This window comes from Microtus pennsylvanicus, chromosome 4, assembly GCF_037038515.1.
Source record: "Microtus pennsylvanicus isolate mMicPen1 chromosome 4, mMicPen1.hap1, whole genome shotgun sequence".
Taxonomy (NCBI): Eukaryota; Metazoa; Chordata; class Mammalia; order Rodentia; family Cricetidae; genus Microtus; species Microtus pennsylvanicus.
In genome coordinates, this window is record NC_134582.1 from 91,864,279 (window position 1) to 91,887,194 (window position 22,916).

General features: G+C 37.5%; 1 protein-coding gene across 1 annotated transcript in view; it reads left to right on the forward strand.

Annotated features, from left to right (window-relative positions):
- Positions 1 to 22,916, forward strand: part of LOC142849038 (uncharacterized) — a 292,085-nt gene that overhangs the window by 223,449 nt on the left and 45,720 nt on the right. Inside the window, exon 24 of the mRNA XM_075971155.1 lies at positions 8,387 to 8,546. Coding sequence (XP_075827270.1) covers positions 8,387 to 8,546 — 160 coding nt within the window. The remainder of the gene's footprint in view (positions 1 to 8,386; positions 8,547 to 22,916) is intronic.

Here is a 22,916-nt window from a genome sequence, read left to right on the forward strand (position 1 = left end):
AATCAATCTTTCTTACAGTGTTCTTTTATTAAAGCAAAAATATTATTTATTACCTTTATGAAAAAATTCTAATGTTTCTGTAGGTAATATAATCCTAAAAATATTGCCTGGTTCTTCAACATTCTCTACCCTGATTTACCAAAACTGTGTATCGGAAAACATGCTTGCACAGGAATAAACACATCTCTGATATTTGGGTTCTATCGTGCTCGTCTAAGTCAGCGGTTCTCAACTTGTGAGTCGCAACCATTTGGGGTTAGCATACCAGACTCCTGCATATCAATTCTTTACATTATGATTCATAGCAGTAGTAAAACTACAGTTATGAAGTAATAACAAATTAGGTTTATGGTTGGGGATCATTGCAACATGAGGAACCATATTAAAGGGTCCTAACGTCAGGAAGGTAGAGAAGCACCACATTCAATTCTGAATGTCATCAGAATTGCCCATTGCTGTGGGAACATATACTTTACTGACTTCTGTCTCTGCTTGTTAGACCCCTTAGCCTCCTGGTGTGGGTAACATGTCCATCTAGGTGTTGGCTACTTTTCTGTCTTATCATCAGCAGGAGTCTTTTCTCCCATTCTCATGGATAGCTACACGAAACTGGAGAGCTATGAACTGAATATCCCTCCATCTGGCTTCTTCTCTTTTCTTACAACACTGTCAGAGCTGGTTGCCATGGTGTGTGTGTATTTGTAGCCAAGAGTTTGGAAGGTTGAAGGAAGGACCTCACTACAAGTTTTGGTGAGGTTAGGCTGCAAGTTCAAAGTAGAATAATACTTCAAAAACAAAGGAGGAATTATCAAGAACAAATAAAACTTTCATCAACAGCTGAAGTCTAATAGTTAGTTAAGATTAAATGGCTAATTAGTAAATTTGTCTCTAGCTGAAGAGACTTCTGGTAAATTAACCTGCTTCTAATGCCCCTTGGGAGAGAAGAAACTAAAATAAGTGACTAGTATTTGCTCCTTCATACCATGCATAGAGGATACAGTGCATATGAATTTGGCTGATTGGTATCAGGAAGATGTGTCTATCAGGATGAAGACTGGTTTGAGCTGGTTTGGGGTCATTAACTTAAGGAGCTTCCTGAAAAACTCTCACAGAAGCATTTGCCTCTGATAGGATCAGTGCCAAGCAGCAGGGCCTCATCTTGCTTTTGTTTTGGGGATTTCTTCTTCTTCTTCTTCTTCTTCTTCTTCTTCTTCTTCTTCTTCTTCTTCTTCTTCTTCTTCTTCTTCTTCTTCTTCTTCTTCTTCTTCTTCTTCTCCTCCTCCTCCTCCTCCTCCTCCTTCTCTTCCTCCTCCTCCTCCTCCTTCTCCTCCTCCTCCTCCTCTTCCTCCTCCTTCTCTTCCTCCTCCTCCTCCTCCTTCTCCTCCTCCTCCTCCTCTTCCTCCTCCTCCTCCTTCTCTTCCTCCTCCTCCTCCTCTTCCTCCTCCTCCTCCTTCTCTTCCTCCTCCTCCTCCTCCTCCTTCTCCTCCTCCTCCTCCTCTTCCTCCTCCTCCTCCTCCTCCTCCTCCTTCTCCTCCTTGTTCTTCTCTTAAAAACTCTTCCTGAAAATTTTCAGCAACCAAATGAAGAGCTAAACAGAAGTAGTAGTATCCCCACTTCCTGGCAAGAACCGAGTACAGTTAGTTGTGCATAAAAAAATAGTATGTTGAATTCACTGTGCCGTGTACTTTAATGTCCCATCACTAGTCAAGGTAAAATGTGACAGACAAAATGACATGAGATCTGTGAACTGAGGAGAAAAGGAAAGGTGTTGGATTCTTCTCTGCTCTGTGCTGAAACACAAGTGTTTGTAATAAAAAAATCTGTTGAAATTAAAAATACATAAATAAATGATCATATTTTCTTATAGGATGAAGATACATCTTTCCTTTCACACTAAACATCACTGTCAATTTAAAAGAAAATACAGCACAATATGTTTACAGCAGGGGCAATGCAATGGTGATTTAGTTAATACATGTTAAAAAATGCAAACAACGAAGGCAAACAGTAGCTAACCACGAGGCAGAATGTTCACTAAATCCTTGCTTGACAACTCTCTAACAAGGCAAATGGTAACTAACCAAGAGCAGAACATTCCCTAACTCCCCCCTTGACAGCTCTCTCACTTGGTATTTGTAAGTCTCAATTTGACTATCCGAGCCCTCTGCTCTGCCTCTCTGCCCAAGCGATGTTTTCCCACTAATGATCTGTTAAGTGGGTTAATATGAGTCATGCTCACATGCTAAACACTTCAGATAACTTCCTGGTGATGTTGATGCTGGTCACGTTTGCTAGGGCACTGTGCTGCGTGGCGTGGGTCTGACACTTGAGCATCAGCAATCTTCTTTGTCCTTCTCATTGGCCATGATACCAGCACTATGCTCTCCTGGTGGGTGAAGTTTCAAAAGTGGGTTGAATTAGAGAAAGTACTGCCACTGTTCTGGTTGCTTTTACAAAGTGAGTTGCCCTGGAACACATCTTAAATCAGGTCTGCCTACATTATGGGACACATCAGTGTCCTCAGAGGAGTGTCTGTCAGTGTGGGCTAATACTAACAGAAATGATCCTTCCAGACTGGCCCTGACAAAAACCAAAATCCTAAATCTAACCAATATATCGCCAGCTCTCATAACATTCTCCAAATTCACTAGTACAGATTTTTTAAAGATCACATTCCCTTTGAGTTGGATTATGGAGATGACATGACTCTCACACTGCAGGACATTGTTCTTGGCAGAGAACTCCCAAGTATGAGAAGCACAGCTAATAAAATATAAAGAGAGCAAATTGTACTGCAAATTGGACATTTCTATTTATCTTAGGGAACAATAGAGTGTAAAAAATGGAGAATAGGAAAAAATAACAAAAGTCTTTTTACATAATTATCCTGGTTACATAAGAAATATATGAAATGACATAACGAAAAGTTAAGTAACACTATACAAATTCCTTAAAAGACTTGAAGAGACCTTTGTCAAAGAATACATGAAAATGGCCAATAAGCAAGAGCTAAAGCATAGAATCACTAATTAATAGGAAAATGAAATTCAAAACCCTATGAGTAATGATGTCATACATCAAAGAACTGTTACTAACAAAAGCATAGAAAGAAAAAGTATTGAAAATGTGTGAAGAAGTTAGAACTATTGGTGCATTATAGGCAGGAACACAAAACAATGCTGTTCTTATATAAAAGTGTGGGTGTAGAGTTCTAAAATAATTGAAAAAAAATTCTGTCTAGATATAAGTTTCTGTCCAACCTGGTCCCACAGCAGTTTAGTCCCAAATATACACACAGAAGCTTACATTAATTATAAACTGTTTAGCCTATTGCTCAGGCTTATAACTAACTAGCTCTTACAACTTAAATTAACCCATAATTCTTATCTATGTTTAGTCACGTGGCTTGGTAACTTTCTCAGTGAGGCATTCTCATTTTGCTTTCTCTATGTCTGACGTGCGATTGTGTCTTTGCCTTTCCTCTTCCCAGAATTCTTCTAGTCTGGTCACCACACCTATACTTCCTGCCTGACTACTGGCCAATCAGTGTTTTATTAAATCAATACAAGTAACAAATCTTTCCAGAATACAAAAGCATTCTCCCACAGCAAATTTCCATATGGCCTATCATTCTATTTCTGCATATATGTCTTAAAAATGGAAGCTGGATAGCTAAGAAATGCATCCTCACATTCTGGTTTGCATTATTCACCATTAGCCAAAGAGTTACAAGAAGCCCAAATGTGAAATATGCAAACCCTCAAATGTTATTTCTCTCCATCTTAGAATACGTACTCTCTCAGCCAATATCTGTCTTGCCTATATCATGCTGCCACAATTCCGGGGCTCTCTGACCCTGTATCTTCGCCAAGCCTGGAATCCATGTCTTGTGCCATTCCTGTTGACTGTGCGTCGATCCACAACTCCCAGAATGAAACATGAAAACCATGCATGTTAGCTGAGTAAAAAAAGCTGTAGAGTGAGTGATGAGGATGATTGTTCTCTGACAGTGTGAGATCACACAGGTGTGAAAATGTTGACACAGTGTTTAGACACCTAGAGGGCTGTCTCTCTTGAAATGTACTGGAAAGGGGAGGGGCATTTTGAATTCTTTCCAGTGTGGGTAGCCTTTTCTGAATTTGTTTCTTTCTCTGAAATTTGGTTTCCCTTTTGTTTTTCTTTATTCTTTCTGAGCATTTTTGTTTTCTTCTTTTTATGATTCCAAACCAGACCCAGATGAATTCCGTTTATTATTAAACACAGTTGCGAGTACTCAATGGTTTCTAGAGACCAAGCTGAACATATCTTTGTGTATATATCAATTCTTGGCTGTTGTGTTCCTCGTGTAAGGTATTTGACAGCCCTACTGAAGATCACATGCATTTCAGCATGTAGCAAAAATAAGAATGGATTTCAGTCACCAGGCTGTATGCTATCTGTTCAGCGCCCTCCCTGCACTGTGTTCTAATGTAATGGCATCAGGAAGCATTCACACCATACGTGAATTGACTGCTTTGCATGTAAAATGACAACACTCTTTGGAGTAAGATATACATGTATACACATTTGCATTTCAAGCAGTTTAAAGTTGCAGGCTCCATCTTTTCTCATAACCCTTAAAATAGTCTAGAAGCTGTCCACACTTGTCCTTTTTAGCTTTGAAAGAAATGCCACATATTAGGTTCCTGGAAATGACCCACATTCCAATGTGGACAAACACAGTAGCTTCTGCCACTCAGCAGGCATGAATTGCTGCATATGTAGGGCATAGGGTAGAGGACTTGGCAAATTACTTGGTTTCCTTGGCCATCATCAGCACCTGTGGCAGAGAGTGTGACCTATTTCTCCAAACAGTAATGCCTCAGGCATTGCAGACAGGTGGACTGGAGTTCACTTTTTAATTACATTTTGAAGAAAATAACTTAAAATACAAAAAAAAATCAGGCATATTGAGAAGTCAGATTGTGAAAGGAAATTCATGTTGGCAATGATCATCATATAGTGCTGTAATATTTTTAATGTTAGAAAGTATTAACTCCCTCTTAAAAAACTCATATCACAAAAACACTACAAAAATTATATATATATATATATCCTTTTCTTGGGTTCTTTAGGTAGTGTTTCCATGGTTGCATTTGCTCTCCATATTTCTTGCCCAATAGGAGCCAGTATCTTTCATTTGACATCATTCAACTTGGCTGTCAGTACGCACATCTAAAATGGATAATACAGAATAGGTTTTTTCATTTTGTTAACCAATGTCAATTTTAAAATAACATTAAAATTATTTTACATAGTTTTTCTTTCTTTTGGAAATTCACCTCGCTTACTGTCAGGATTATTAGCTTTCTGAAGAGAACCTGAAAATTGGAGACTCAGAAACACACATCAAAGGATAAAATAATCTTGTATGCCAAAGAATAAAGTCATGTTTATATATGTGCTGTATTGCATAACTAATTGTATCACCAAAAATTATATAACCATGTGTTTTCTATTTATTTATTTTTATTTACATATACAATCACAAAGTGTCTTTTCCTTGTTTCTGTAAACTGGCTTTATAGAGCTGTAAAATGTGCTGAAAACTAATAAAGGTTTGTAAATTGACTCATTAACAACACATCATGGAACTTTACATTGGAAATGCCACCCAAAATGGCAAGAAAAAAATTAAATACGACTAAAATGCAATTAATCTCTGCACAGCTTTCCATATTCCAATGTGCCATTTTGTTCTCTGTCAAAACATTTGTTAACTGTCCTGCAGATCCAAGCTTTGATGTTTACATAATTACTCTTTCACACAGAATAAAAGAGAAATAAAAAGAAGACAGACATTTTCTGGGCAAAGGGAACAGAAGCCAGCAGAAACAGGACTGTGATTCCTAATTAATTCAAAGTTAATTGCATTGTTGATAATCCTGCACTTACAAATCTTCGTATAGCAACTGTTTACAACAGCGAGTTGACAATAATTTAACTGCATTAAATCACCATGGAAACAGAAAAATGTACCTTATGTTGGACATGCAGAAGAGAACGGTCAAGAGTAGTTCTCGTTTAATAAGCCAACCAGCAAATCTTTCCGATGGCTGGACCAGAATGTCAAAGCAGAACACAACAGTGGAAGCATTCCAAGATGGAGTCAGGCTGGCTGGGGATGTAGTCTGTGATGCCTATGCAAAATCTTGGGTTCAATTCACAGAAAATGTAGATATACTGTCTCACAGGCTACATAACCAGTATGAATTCAAGGTCACTGAAAAATACAACAGAGTCATAGATGTATTAAGAAATTAAAGTTAAAAAATCAATGCTACTATGTTAGAAAGAATCAAGTTAGAGGGAGTTAAGCAACACTGTGAGTTGCCTACGTCTGTTTGTTTGTTTGTTTGTTTGTTTGAATGGGGTCTAACTGTAAAGTCTAGCTTCCCTTAAACTTGTTTTGTAAACTAGGCTGACCTTGAATCTACAGAGTTCTGCCCCCTTCTGCCTCAGGAATGCTGAGATTAAAGGTGTGTGCACCACAAGCAGGGAAATGCTTGCTACAACAGGAGTCAACATGATGAAATAAAAGAAACTTGGGACTTAGTTCTTCTTTTGAATTATATTTTTTTTTATTTTTGCATGTTTAGTCTATTTCAGCAAAGAAGTAAGTCTTCCCTGTTGAATAAATGACATGCTAATCTTGAGATACTTAATTGAGAACAATTATCTATAGTCCAAACTGCCAAATTAAGATAGAAATATTTCATATGCATAAACTAGTATTCTTTGACCTTTATTTATGTATTTATTTATTTATTTGACCACTGAAATAAAATGCTTCTAATTCTCCAATTGGATATTCAAAAGGCATTTCTGTACTATGGCTACATATATTTCTCTTGATAATTTCATACATGAGTATTATATTTATATCATTTTACCCCTTTCTTCTCCCTCCAATTCTTTCTGAGCACACCCTCAAGTTCATTGCCTCTTCATTATAATTACTCCATACATGTGTGTTCATGCATTTATACACACTATACATACACAGACACACACACATTTTATCACTCTCTAGAGAGAGAGAGAGATGCTCATATGTACATGTGCTTAAGACTGATTACTTGGGGTTGGATGAACTAAGAGGCTCATCTCTGAAAGAGACCAATTCTCTCTCTCTCTCTCTCTCTCTCTCTCTCTCTCTCTCTCTCTCTCTCTCTCTCTCATCATATCCCTTAATGACCTGTAACTCTTCATTTAGGAGAAGAGCTTTATGAGACATCCCCTACCCACACTGGTATCTCAACTGCTCTTGTCATTGTGCTGGTCTTAGTTAGGCAGCCATGTTGATGTGATATCATGGGTTTAGCTTCCCTGACATATATAGAAGATACTATCTTGTAGCAGACACCTTAGTTCTCTTGCTCTTCCAATCTTTATGTCCCCTTCTTCCATAATGTTCCCTGAGCCTTAAGCACCAGGGTGTAGATGCATCCATTATGCACTCTACAGTCAGAAGCTCATTTTTGTAGCAGATGGAGACCATCTCAGAAATCTACAAGTGGTCCAAATGCAGAGGACAGCTGGCCAAATAGCTTGAATGTCCAATATAGACTACAGTTATTTTCCAAACTTCTCCTGGGCTAGTATATTGACACTGATCCAGGAGGGAGCCTGGTATAGCCTAGGGGTTACTAACACCTCTGTTGAAACCAGTTCTGGGTATATGAGCAGAGCCCAAACTACACAAAGGCAAAGAACAGACAGGCTATTCATTCAGAGCTTCAATTTTACTCTGAGTTCTGAAAAATAAAACATAAAATAAATGCAAGTAGATTAAGGCTAGTGTACACATTTACTTTTCTCTGCTATTGGGGATACTTAATGGAAGATGTTCTAAAACAGTGACTTAGTTGATGTCCCAAATAATGTCCCAAACTGTAGATGTTACCTACCAGTGTCAAGGAATTTATCGGACATGAGGAGGGTGGGGGTGGAATGGAGTGGAAGCAGTATTCTAAAATATGATGGAAGAAGAGTGAATCCAAATTCAATTTTCTTTAGGGAAATTCCTAATATTTCCCTAATTTGGGTGTTCAATCACAATAAATGGCTATTATTTTTTAATTTTCTACATCATGCGTTAGTCAGTAGGTTTATAGGAAGTAATAACAAAAATACCAAGATTGTATTGTTTTGAGTTAGAATGTGTAGCTGAAGAATTTTTTTTCAAAATAATTCCTGGAAATGTAATCATCAAATAATTTCTGAACAATGCAACAAATGGGCTGAATAAATAGGCGATGATAAGAGAACCACTACTTGTTCAATTCTTTGGAAGAAAAAAATATTTAAAAATGTGAACCCAGACAAGAAATCCTCTTTTTTTTAGATTACACAACGACTCTTGGATATTAGATGCATTTCAGAGAATCCACAGTGAGGAGGCCAAGTTCTTTATACCATATGATTTGGAAATTTCTAATCAGGAGCTGAGCCATATCGTGAAAAAGTCTGAGCAGTGGAGAGGGCTCAATGGAGAGAGAAGGAAGGTGAGTTGGTGTGAAGTGGACCCGATTATGCTAAAGAACCCCTCTGTCTCACATCAGAAAGCTCTGCCTTTCCTCCTGCTGGTCTGGAAGTGGCTCACTATCTTGTTTGACACCACATTCTGGATTTTGTGTATTTGATTTTATATTCTTTTCTGTTTGTCAGAGTGAGGTGGTTCTTAGTTTAGAAGTTATTTTTTTTACATACACACACACTGCACACACATACAGACACACTACAGATGTGTGTGTGTGTGTGTGTGTGTGTGTGTGTGTGTGTGTGTAAAGTCTGTATAACAGCTGTGAGGTGCACAAAGGAAGATGGGGATAGGGCATTTGCTCATGAGGGACTGGCTTCAGTAGAGCTTTGAGAAGGCAAGAGGAAGGAAATGATGCATCCTCCTGTAGTCTTTGATGCCTTTGGGAGTGGGTCCCTAGAGTCTCTTCTTGTCTCTACAGACAATATTTTTTAATCTGTTAGCAGCACTGGACATTTGTTTCATTGGCCTCATCTATCTCCATGTTGTCAGAGTTTGTCTACCTGTTTTTCCTGCTTCTTACTAGATCTACATAGCCCTTTGATGAACTCCTTTCAAAGTGTTGCCTGCCCTATTAAGGCTCTCAAATATACACATTAGGCTACACCTCCCATTTGAGTCCCCAGATATATAGCCCCATAGTTTATTTTGATCTTTTCAGATGGACAGCCCAAAGATAAATTAACTCCTGTGGTTCAACCCCACTCAATTTCAGACATGTTTAATTTAAAGTGCCCTCCACCTGTGTCAGGATCCCAAAGGAATTATACTCCTGTGGCGTTTATATGTAATATTTTCATCTATCCTGAACAGCAAAGGACCAGAGTTTTCCCAAATCTGCTTTTACCTTGTTGACTTTTATCTGATCAAATCCTATTGAACTTGCTGAGATTTTCTTCTTTAATCTATTTTCCTTTGCAACAGAGACACAGGACCATAGTGCCCACTGTGACAGAGCTGTAGGACCTGGAGAAGTGCGATGTCTATTTGTAATTTCACCCTGCTGTTGCCCCATTTTCACGCTGTGAATCCCTTCTCTGCTCTGGTTACGATGACTTTTCTAACATGGAAATGTCATCCTGCCTTTCTTCCCATTGGCTGCTTCTCACCTACTTTTTTAGTCACATCTCCTGCATTTTTATCCCTCTCACCCCTTCCCAATAAGCACACATTTTTTTAAACAAGATGATTAATTCATAAAAATATAAATGCTTTTATAGCGTGTTCAAGATCATGTACACTCCTGTTTAAGGAATATGATGAGTCTTTCTCCAAGTCTTTTTTTAAATTAAACTTTCTTTTTATCTATTCTTTTCTATTTTACTTCATGCATCTCAATGTCATTCATTTCTTGTCCCTTTGGATCTGCCCTCTGAACCTGCAACCTTCCTTGCCCTCCCCCCATAAAATGAATTTTAAGGAAAAAAATGACATTTTTATTTTTTTTTTTAAATATTTATTTATTTTTTATGTATACAATATTCTGTCTGTGTGTATGCCTGCAGGCCAGAAGAGGGCACCAGACCTCATTACAGATGGTTGTGAGCCACCATGTGGTTGCTGGGAATTGAACTCAGGACCTTTGGAAGAGTAGGCAATGCTCTTAACCGCTGAGCCATCTCACCAGCCCATGACATTTTTATTATGGAAGCTCTAGTACAACACAGGTAGTCGTGCAGTAAATCCTTTTATTCATATATCCTTTTTAACTCTTGTTTTAATTGATTTTTATGGAGCTCTACATTTTTCTCTGTTCCCTTCCCTGCCTCTCCCCTCCCCTTCAACCCTCTCCCAAGGTCCCCATGCTCCCAATTTACTCAAGAGATCTATCTTTTTCTACTTCCCATGTAGATTAGATCTACGAAAGTCTCTCTTTGTGTCTTCACTGTTGTCTAAGGTCTCTGGGATTGTGGTTTGCAGGCTGGTTTTCTTTGCTTTGTGTTTAAAAACCACCTATGAGTGAGTACTGTTGAAATATGGAGCGGCGGGCTGTGTCCTGCCACCCAGCTAGCTTTACCCGAAATAATTACACGGAAACTGTATTCTTTTAAACACTGCCTGACCCATTAGTTTCAGTTTCTTATTGGCTAGCTTTTACATATTGAGCTAACCCATTTCTATTAATCTGTGTAGCCCACGAGCTGGCTTACCAGGAAAGATCTTAACCTGTGTCTGTCTGGAGTGGGAGAACCATGGCGACTCTCTGACTCAGCTTCTTTTTCCCAGCCTTCCATTCTGTTTACTTCACCCACCTAAGGGTGGGCCTATCAAATGGGCCTAGCAGTTTCTTTATTGCTTAACCAATGAAATCAACAGATTGATATATGACACTCCCCCATCAGAGTACATGTGATAATTGTCTTTCTGTGTCTGGGTTACCTCACTCAAAATATCTTTATGTGCAAGTGTACATTGCAAACAGTCATTGTTCTGGTTCAAGGCCTTTGGATTCTGCTACATTATTGACACTGGGCCCTCATTGGGACTCATGTTGGATATCCTGTTGTTACCTTGTGTCACAGAGATCTTGCAGCTTTGGATGTGTAGGACTGGTTCCCTCACATGCTCCAGAAGATCATAGATGAGGTGGATGTTGGGGTGGGCCAACTCATAACCCTGGTTCTGGACCTGGGTAGGTGCAGGCTTAGTCAATTCACTAGCTCCCCTCTGTCTTCACCGCCAGGGTGAGCTCTCCATTACCCCAGCTGTTTCACCCCTTGCAGCAAAGAGCAACGGGCGGGGATAGTTCTCTGCTTTTACAAGGCTTAATCCAAGGGTCTTCTCTGCAGATTTGATCCAGACAGAACTGTTTCCTTTTGATCAAGACTTCCTGTCTTACCTGACTCTCCAGTGTTTCTGATAACCTGAGGATGCTCACGGTTCCTCTTTCTTTGAAACTAAGATCTCCATGTAGAATTAGAGTGGTTTCTCCCTCTTTTTATATCGCTTGTGTCATTTGCTACATTTTTACCAGATAAACTTTGATATATGCAGGAACCATTGGCATGTTAGTTACAGGTTTTTTTTTTTTTTTTTGGTGTGATAAATATCATGGCCAAAGGCAATGCAAGTGTTTATTTTGGTTTATGGTTCCAGAAGGCTAAGTGTCCATGACATTGAACAGACACTGGGGCGGGAACAGTAATCTGAGTGACCACATCCCAGTCACACACAGAAAACTGAGAGTGAACTGAAAGCTGGGAAGCCTATAAACCCTAAGCCCTCAATGACCACACATAGTGATGCACTTGTTCCAGCAGGCCTCCACCTCCTACAGATTCCATAACCACCCCAAAGAGCACCACAAACTGGGGCCCGAGTGTTCAAACGCATGATTCTATGGTAGGCAGTTTTCATTCATCTCACCATTGTCGGAGAGTTGGACATACTTAGTTTGCCCGTGGCATGGAAAGGGCATATATAATGAACTTTCTCCTGCTGCCTCCTTACCATTTAAACTTTCGCTTAAGAAACGGCAGGTGATTTTACTTCACTCAGTGTCTTTACTTCTGCTTTGTATTTAAACTTATAGTGGAGCTGACTTTTCCCAGATTGCTGTCGTTGAGCTGAAGAAAAACAAATTGAGTTCTCCAGTGTATTCATCCTGGGTTCTCATGGACTTATAAAACACGTGTAAAGGTCCAGCAGAGCTGAAATTAATTATGCAAGAACACTTCCTCTCTGCGATAATTTCATAATGCCTAGGGTATATATAAAGAGTACTTTATTTCATTATTAAGTTTCACAACATGGAAGTTTAGAAACTTGGAAGCTATCCAAAGTTGAATACCACGATGTTCCAGAAAGAACAGCAGTAAGGTAAAAAAAAAAAAAAAGAAAGGCAGAGGAGAACATAATTATTGGGATATTTATTGTCTCTGTTTAGCAAAGGGGAAGATAGGACTGATGCTTCAACTCTAGAAGTAGTATTGAAAGAGGTTGTGAAATTATTAATATTTATGTTGTCTCCTGTATAATAACTTAACAGATCCATGTTGGGGAGAGTTGAACTTAGCAGAAGACTTCAAACTTGGAGTGTCAGTAATTTTCGTGTTCACGTTCAAATAGAGCAGAGAAAAAAAAAACCCAAGTAGATTAAATGTAATTAAAGTAAACAATTTAACCAAAATGATGGTAGAGTAGATTTTGACTTAGATGCAGTTGGGCCATATGGCTACATAAATATCTATTATTATACCACATATTGATTGACTCATCCTCCATCAGAGGTAAGAACTGTGAACATATTTCATAAATCGTTTGAAATCCCACACAATACCTGTTACTCTATGTTGAGAACATTATGTTTATTAAGAATACACAGACACTCTGAAGAGATGGCTCAGTGAATAAAGGTGCTTGCTGCCAAGTCTAATGACCTGTGTTTGATTCCTGGTACCCGTATGGTGACAGCAGAGACCCGACTCCCACAAGCTGTTCTCTGCCCTACACATGCATGCTGTGGCACACGTATGTAGACACATGCATGCATATGTGCATTCATACACGTGAATAAAATGTAGTTTTTAGAGATTAAAAAATGTAGGCCAGGAAAGATGGATCAGTGGGATGTAATGTTCTTCCTGAAGTCCCAAGTGTGATTCTCCACACCCATGTCCAGTGGCTCACAACTTCTTGTAACTCCAACTCCAGGGGCATCTGACAGCTCTGTTACTGAAGGCACCTGTGCTCACATCACGTACCTCTGGAGGCATAAACAAACGCATGGTTGAAAATAACAAAATAAACTCTAAATCATTTTAAAATAAATCCACACACTTACTTTTGACCTATTTGTTATATCTCTTGGTCCCTGGATACTTGTGTTGTGAAACCTTACAATTCACTTTTCATGTTATCCATCTTACATTGTCTTATGTTTGCTTCTTTAATCTGTTTCAGCAAGGAAGCAAGCCTGCCCTGTGAAACAATTGACATGCTAATCTTAAGATACAATGCCAGTTGAGTTGAGAACAATTATCTGTAGTCTGAAATACCAAATTAAGTGTTGAGGAGGTATTTTCATATAAAATATTCCAAATGTGTAAATTAGGATTCCTTTTGGCATTTATTTATTTACTTATATGGTGTGTGCTTGCATATGTACCATAGCCTGCACATAGAGGTCAGAGCATAACTGGAGTTAATTCTCTCAGTCCACCATGTGGGCAGTGAGGGGACTCAGGGGTGTGCCTGTACCCACGGAGCCATCTCACTGCTGCCTAGAATTCTTGTGCTCTCCAATTTGATCTGCAGCTTTGTCATGTGCCATTAAGACTACAAGTCCCCTTTTTATGCGCTGGAAAAATTACGCCATAAATGGACACTTTATAATATGCTTAATTTCCTTTTATTAAATTGATAGGTGCAAAAGCATAAGACACATTGGCACTATGATGAGAACTTAACATTGTTGAATTTTTATAATTTTTGCAGTTTCATCCATATAATTTTTCATTTGTGCAGTGACGGCCAAGATGATAATTTCAAAGTGTTTTAGCCATCTTTTTTTTTTGATAAGGAAAGGTCACTTTCAGTCGTCAGAAAAGACATCATTCTATTAAACTAATTTGCCTACATGCAAATTTTGTCATTTTTACCTCATTAACTATTTATCATGGAATAAAAAGTATATATATTCATGAAGGGGCAGCTTGCAGCCTGATGGAGCTGGAACTAATATTTAGCAACTCTAATGACTTTTTTGCATCCTTAATTAGATAGCATAAGGTTGATATGATTAGGTCAGGATGTAGTGTTTTTCATTAAAATACATTTTAGAAGCTGTATTCATAATCTGCCCTAGCAATTAAATAATGAGCCTATGAATTTAATATTATCGACCCAATTATTATCCCATGCAAACGTATACCTTTAATAAATTTGTGCCGTAGGACCTTCATTAGCATCAGAAAGAATGATATTTCTATGTTCGTAGATTGAATAGCTATGGTTAAACTTAGGTAATGATCTTAAATGTATCAGGAAGCAAAGCTCTGATACCTAGCCATTCAATTCCAAAGTGTTCCTTACTATTTGTTGAAGACTCATTTACATTGTAATTATTTTCTTAAAGAAAATACCACTTTAACACAGGCTGCCGAAGCTCATTTAAAAAAAAAGCAGGGTGTTAGGTGGAAAGGAAGGTGAGAGGCAGCTGTATGTTGTGGGACAAGAGTGTGAGAATTTAGAGATCTACTCATGAGCAAGATAGGAGAGCATCTGTTCTAAAATGTCCATTCCTCAACATCTGTATCAGTCACACACAGCCACAGGCATTAGATGAAGGTGATTTTTTTGGTTGTTGCAGGTTTCTGCCATTGTTCAAAGATGGTTGCGTGGAAAAAGAAGGGTCCTGTAAGAAGGAATCACCTTCTGCTCAGGTGGATGATTACAGAGAAACACACACACATAGCAACAAACCTAGTTCCCTCATCCACCCAATCGGGAGTTGTTACTGAACTACTATTTTCGTGAATTGGGGCAGCAAACACAGTTGGTTGGCATCCTTAGTTCAGTCTTTAAGAAAGTTACTAACAAAATTATGTACAATTAATGATGTTTTAATTAAAAGAGGTAAGAAATAGACCTTGTCCTCACTTAGTAATGAAGCGTATAAAGAAGACAATCATTACTGTTCACAAGTAAACTTCTCATATGTGTAAGCAGACTTACATAAAGGTGTTTGCACAGAGGCAAAGCTCATCTCTTGTGGAGTTTGAAGTCAAAGTGGGCAGAAGGCTTTGGTTTAGGATGCGATGGTCAGCAGCACTAGATAAGATGGCAGCGAAGGTGGGGAAGTTGCTCAGTATCAAGAGTGGGAACACTAAGGCTTTTCTGTACAGAAGGAGGAAACAAATGGAATGTTGGAATAACAACAGGACGACAAATGTAGACACTTTTGTCCCCCAGCTGCAACAATGGGTAGTGCAGTAGTTTGAGTGTCATTGGTCCCCGCAATCTCCTAGGGAGTGGCACTTTTAGGAAGTGTGGCTTTAGGGTAGTGGGTATGGCCTTGTTGGAGGAAGCGTGTCACTGTGAACTCGGAGGTTTCCTATGCTCAGGTTAACACCCAGTGTCTCAGTCAGTTTCCTGTTGCCTTCTGATGCAGGTGCAGCCAGAACCATGTCTGCATGTGTACCATCATGCTCCCGGCCATGATGATAAAAAAACGAATCTCTGAACTTATAAGCAAGCCACCCCGATTAAATGTTTTCCTTATAAGAGTTGCCATGGTCCTGGTGTCTTTCGCAGCAATAAAAGACCTATGTAAGACAGACAGAAAGGTGTAAAATTTCAGATTGAGAACTCAATATTGCCTAATTGTGGGAACTGTATTTTTCTCACAGGCTGAAAGAAGCCATTGACAGCAGTACTAAGAAAATCTATCTCATGTATCTGGGGCTCTGGGCTATCTTTGCACTGAATTCTATATTGCTAACTTATCTACTTACTATTTTCACATCATTGGAATCAAATAGTTTATTGTTCTTTGTTCAGTGTTTCGCCCTTAATGGTTTATCCATTGGAATATCTAAATTACTCATGATATTTTCTAACTACCCAGTCCATCGGATCTCACAATCACTATTTGAGTTGTTTTGCACATCGCTAAGTGTCCCTCACAGAGACCTGAAGCAGATGAATGGACCCTTAAGCACTTTATTAGCTTGATGGGGTCTTGAAAGTGAGCAAGGAGAAGTAGAAAGTCAAAATGAAAACAGGGAGATTTGAATCAGGCTGAACATGGAAATGAAAACCCAGCATCAGACTGAATTTGAGAGTAGCAAGCTAGAAGAGTAATGCATGCAAAATATAGGAGACTGACTTTTTAATACAAACTTTCCATTGGAGCATATCCATCTATGCAGGCATGGTTTCATAAGACAATTTTGTACAAGTGTTGCCAGCCTTTAGCCATATTCATCTCTGACTCTCCTTTTTTTTCTCCTTTCCCCCCCTGTAACTCAAATTTAGTCCACAAGATAATCTATTTTCTACTTCTTCTTCCACGTCCCATCATGTATATGGTCACACACACACACACACACACACACACACACACACACACACACACTATCTAGAACCATAAATAGATAAAATTTGATATGTCTCTGTTCTGGAATATTTAACTTGAATATCTGATCTCTAGTTCCATTCATTTTCAATGGCAATTTTGTTCTTCCTTACAGCTGAAAACTCCATATATGTGTTTGTGCATATGTTTATATGTAACACATTTTCATCATCTATTCTTCTGTTGGTGGACACTTAGTTTTAACCCATAACTTGCCTATTGTTACTAATGATTCACAACCATAAAGTAGCAGGTTCTCTATAGTAGGATGTAGAGTCCTGTTTGTATATATCCAGGAGAGGTGTAGCTACCTCATATGGCAATTCCATATGGTGGTTCCATACAGATTTATATAGTAAAAATTCAGAAGGGCTGAGGAGATAACTCGGTAGTTAAGAGCATTCCCTTCTCTTTCAAAGTACCTGAGGTTAGTTTTTACAACCTATGTAGAACAACTCACAGCTGCCCATGACTTCAGATCCAGAGACACCAATGTCCTGTTCCGGAATCTGAGGACATCTCCACTCACATGAGCACAAAATCCCCAACTCCAAAATACAAAGATAGATGTTTAAAAATAAAGAATCCTGACTCTTACTGGTTGACACATAAATAGGTTGTTGGGACTAGAGGAAATGCGATTCAGAAAGCTATCTCAATTAGAACTAAAAGTCAAAAATGAGGTAAAGTTGTCAAGCAACACATGGTGGTAGAATCATAGAGGTAATTTTACAAGTCATTATGCTAGCCCTCTAATGGGAGTTACAATGGAATGCATTCAGGATTTTCTTGTGGATACATTCTTTAGATTTCCAAAAGGCTGTTGATCCACCAGTCACTGGATTATTCTTGTGTAAAGAACATACTTTAGTGAGCATATCTTAAGGATATTTGTGCATGATTTTAGCCAAAATAATTTCTATTGAATAATTAAATTTTTATTCTGAATTCTATATAGCCTCTGTTGTTCATTATTCCCAATTCTATATCATCATCATTATGATTTTTAAATATTTTTTAATGTAGACTATGATTAGAATTACAAAAATTGTATAAACTTAAGTTCTTATGCAACAAAGAGGTTGACAGTGATCCAACTAGTTGGAAATACTAAGTTTTATCAACATTTTAGAAAATACAGAAGAAGAACATATAGAAATGAGAATTTCACTTTTACATTTTCAAAGTCATAGCAAAGAAACAGCAACGGGGAGTCTCCTCTCTCTTGGTTGGGTGGTCTTGGTAATTGAAACACCTTTCTTTTATCTCTAAATGTCCAGGATGTTTGTTTATAAGCTAACCAATACATTGTTAAGCTTTTGAAAGGCTATTTAGCCATAGAGAGATTGATCTCTTCTATAAAATGGAAATGATAAATAACAACCAAAGAAAGGAACCAGTAGAACTTTCTGAAGACACCTCAAATGTTTGGGTTTTAAAATCGACAAAGATCTATTGCATTCCGTTAAGTACTTTCTCCTTTAATTCTAAAATTATTTCTATTTGAAGTAAAGTCCAATCCATATGTTTTTGATTCATTAACACTTAGTTTGTTAACATCCCTTTACTGCAGTCATGTATAGCCGTCTTTTCATCTTTTTTTATAAGCTTATGTTCCTCAGACACAGGAAATCAAGTTTTTCTAAGAGTAAACAAACTTGAACTCAAAGAGACACAGGGTATGTGGCCTCTGTATGTAGACAGCACCTATTAGCTTTGAACTACTCCTTGATTCACTATGCAAATTTTTCTTTAGCAGTCCCTAGAATGAGATATCTTGCCAATTAACTGAGACACAAGATTCTGTCATATTTTATTATTTACTGAAAGTTCCTCTCTTACATTAATTCTTCTTTATAATCAAACAGATAACTACTAACATATTAATGAACAAGTTATTAATAATGATTATTTAATTGTCATTTCCTTATTTATTCTCATTAATAATACAGGAGCTACTTAACTTTTAATTATTATGTAGTGGCAAATGAAGTTTTCTATAAAGCTCGGAGATATGTTCCTGTATTTTATTTTCTTTTAGGGTACAGTGTTCTTTAACAGGAAGGGTCAAAATCACTTTTTCATGTCTTACTGACACTAAACAAACACAGGCCCTTCACGTAGGTTGAAAGGGTGGTAGATTTTAGAGGTTGAAGGGCAACTTCACCAATATATTGTCTCTCCTATGACCTTAATTCATATTAACTTATCTACTTACTACTGTTGGATACTCTGAGCAATTTTTTGAACAATAATAAAATTCCACATTGGAAAATATCATCACAATATTAGTACCTGCTGAGAGATATTGTTTTAACTGATATTTTCTTATTGACAGGCAGGTCAACTTGAAATGTGAGTCTTATTATTTTTAGAGATGAAGGAAACTGAATCATAAATCTCTATGACTACCATACAAGAACTCTAGAAGCTTTTTGTAGGATGTTTACAAGTCAATTCATTTAATTATTAAAACAAGTATATGTGGCTGATATTACCCACTTTACAGATGAAAACCTGAGACTCACAGACATTAATGTTTTTCTTTCAACTATGCATTCATTTATTCCCTCATGTGTTTATTGATTATCTTTTAATAAAGTAAGCAGTTTTGTTATATGTGAGTGCAAGGCAAAACAACCTCCTTTTCTAATGGAGATACAAAGCAGATGATGAAGTCACAACAGTACAGCAGGAACTAAGTGGTTTGTTGATAGCAGGAACGAAAACATGATTAACTTTTTTTAAGGTGCCAATGTGAGATGATTAGGAGGAAACGTTAAAACCTAACTAGTCCTAGGGCAAATTGGTACCAATAGGAAGGCTTATGAAACAGAGAAATTACATACAGTATTTTTGAGAACAGAAAAGATTTGTAATGACTGAAACCTACCTGCTGTAGCCAATATAGGCCTAAGTTGGGATAGGAAGGTCATAAGTGCAGACAAGCAAAGTGTGTGCACTTAGCAGGACTACATGAGATGGCTGTTGTTCTGTCATAGGATAGGTAAAATTGGTCACCTGTGAGGTTAGTTTAATTTGTTAATAGTCAGATCTCTTTAATCAACCTCAACTCCATGTTTTAATAGTCAAAACTAGCCCCTTGTCTATCACTCACATTCTAAGTATTTCCCTTTGTACCACCCACATTCTTATTTGATGGCTTGGTCTCATAATTAACTGGAGAAATAAATGGTTTTTCTGTCTATACATTTTGTAATGCTTTGGCTTGTGAGATAGTTTGTATTCCTATTTCAGTTCTTGGAAAAATAAACCCAAGACTTCAAACCATGATATAGTAACAATACTGACATCAACATTTCCCTGAAATAATTATAAAAATAATATTTGTTGCAAGGAACCGCTTGTTTGTCCCGGCCACCCAGAACCGAAATAATCACACAGAAACTGTATTAATTAAATCATTACCTGGCTCATTAGCTTTATTTTCTTATTGGTTAAATCTTATATTATATTGATTTAATCCATTTCTATTAATCTGTATATGGCCACATAGCAGTGGCTTACCGGCAAAGATTTGGCATGTCTGACTCTGGTGTCTCTCTTACTCTGCCCTTTTTCTCCCAGCATTCAGTTCAGTCTTCTCTGCCTACCTAAGGTCTGCTTTATCAACAAGCCAAGGCAATTTTTTATTTATTAATGGTAATCACAACACACAGAGTGGACTCCCACATCAAAGATGTACAAAGAGGAACTAGTAAGAAATGAATGAATGATAAACTAGCAGGTGAATAAATCAGGTAATGGGTTTCCAGATTTAACTTAATTTCCACAATATATGGAAACAAAATCCACTATACCAATCATTCTTGAGCAAAGTTGGAAAAATTAAAGATTTGCCTGCTGCCTTTCCCATACCCACAAAATTGCTCATGTACACATGTGTACTCAGATTCTATCTGCAGTTTCATGGGTGAGCAAAGCAGGTTTGATACATGTTTAAGAGTATATGTTCTCACTTCCTTGTGAGCATCTTATTTTCTGAGTCCATTCTCAAACAAGCTGCCAGTACAACAGGTGAAACTGTACAAAAATGTTCCCTGACACACTGTAAAGTGGAGAGGGGCAAGACAGATGGGCACAGAAAGATTGCAAATTCATCCCAGAAGCTGGAAAAAAGTGAACATAAGAAGAATGCTTGAATTCAATGGGTAACTTGAGTTGATAAGCTAAAATCATTAAGTACCAAACAATTAGTGAAAACTTCCAAGAACTAACTTTTGCTTGCTTACATTAACTATTAGACTGCAAAATTACATTGATTCTGTGACCCAACAGAGAATTTTAAGACATTATAAATTCAATTTTGTAATCCCACATAATCTTTAATTAGTAACATGTCCATATTGTTTTAAAATTCTCCAAACACCATTTTCAGAACATAGTACTACAGTGTAAAAGATACAGTTTATCAGTATCATTACATATTAGGTTCACAATCATTTTGCTAGTATTAAAAATTTACTGATTAAGGATTTTAATGCTAAAATGTATGCAGTAGTCAAGTTGGCAGAAGTGTAAAACTCAGGTTAACATCTGAGTACCTTATTGTAGCTTCTAAATTTATAGATAATGGGATGATATCACAGTGATTTGGAGAAAAAATACCTATAGACTTAGCCCAATAACTGCACGTAAACAAGTTAAATGTTTTTTAATATATCCAAAATTGAGGAATGTTACTGTTTCCAAATAATAACTCACCACAAAAAAAGAAAGCAAAACAAAAAACACCAAGTTTTAAATATCGAACTCACTCAGCAAGGACACAAAATTAAAAATTCAGTGTTATTAACCACAAAGTTGTCAATGCTACTTATAAAATATAAAACACACCTATATATTCTTTGACAATTTTCAATTTTTAATATTGGCTTTGACAAAAGACAAGAGAGGATACAATGCTTGGAAGGTGCATCAATAATAAACTGATTTTATTGAGTTCAAGAGTACTTTAATAATAACTTGATTAAGGCAAATGACATTCACTCTTCTGTCATGTCATATACACATTCTCTGCAGTAGAATGTAAGGCAGTAAACCTTTTTGGAAAAAGTTTCAGAATGATTGTTTTAGGAATAATCTTATTACTTGATCCAGGAATTGAACTTCAGTGACTCTACACAAAGGAAAAATTCAGGAAATGCAAATAAATATCGAACACTCCAAAGAAAGAAATACTTTGTCTCATTACAATCATACATTATTTTGTTATGTAGTCATGACTTCCTCTGATGCTGAAGCACAGGACTTTTTGTTATCATCTTCTGTTTTTCTACAAGACATGTTTATCATATCTTTTATGATAAATGTTATTTTCATAATTTGGGAAGAAAGACCTATAAAATAACCTTTTTGAAAGAAAGAAAGAAAGATCAGTCACAATTTGGGGTCCTATATAGCTACTTTCATTTGGGAATATCCATTCTGCAGAGGAAACTGAGTAAGACAGAACTAGATCTTCACAAAGCCGTTCTCACAAGTAGTTGAGTCACGACAATCTGTTGCACACTGGCTTGCCATCTGTCTTCAGCAGGAAGGGAAGAAAGTAATACAAAGCTCCTGTGTTGTAAGAAGGGTTGGCCAACAAGTTTGTAGCGGGTTCTCTTATCTGTGTTGATGGTTATCATACGAGGTTTGATGACACAAAAGTCTTTCTTAATTTGGTGATAGAACCCGGTCAGACTGTTTCAAGATGTGATGTGCTTGGCTGTTCTCTTTGCCTTTGTTGTCCTCCTTCCAATTAGCAGTGCAGTTGGCTCCTTTTGTCCCTTCGAATAGCGCTGGCTGTGGTTTGTGCTTTGACTAGTCCCGAAACACTGCTCAAGTGCTGTGTTTGGCCCTGGTCTACCTTAGCAGGTACGGTCACCATGAAGGGCTCCCAGGGACAAATATTCCATCTCTGCTTTTGGCCCATTCTCTGGCAATCTGCTGGGAAAGAGCTACACCTTATACTATGACCAGTTGCCAGGCCACTCCTATGACTCCCCTGTATGCTGGGTTTTGATACATGCACATTGTTGATTTTAAATATGAAAAAATATGCTTTATGAGGACTTTAGAGAAATATTTTATGATTTATAATATAAATTCTGCTTGATCTAAAGGAATGACCTCATGTATTTGATTTTACTTTGTCCCCTGCCATTTCTGTTTAGAGTCTCTTCTACTTGTCTCAATTACACACAAAATTTGGATCTGTGAGTTACAAATTTTAATATTTGTCATAATAATGGA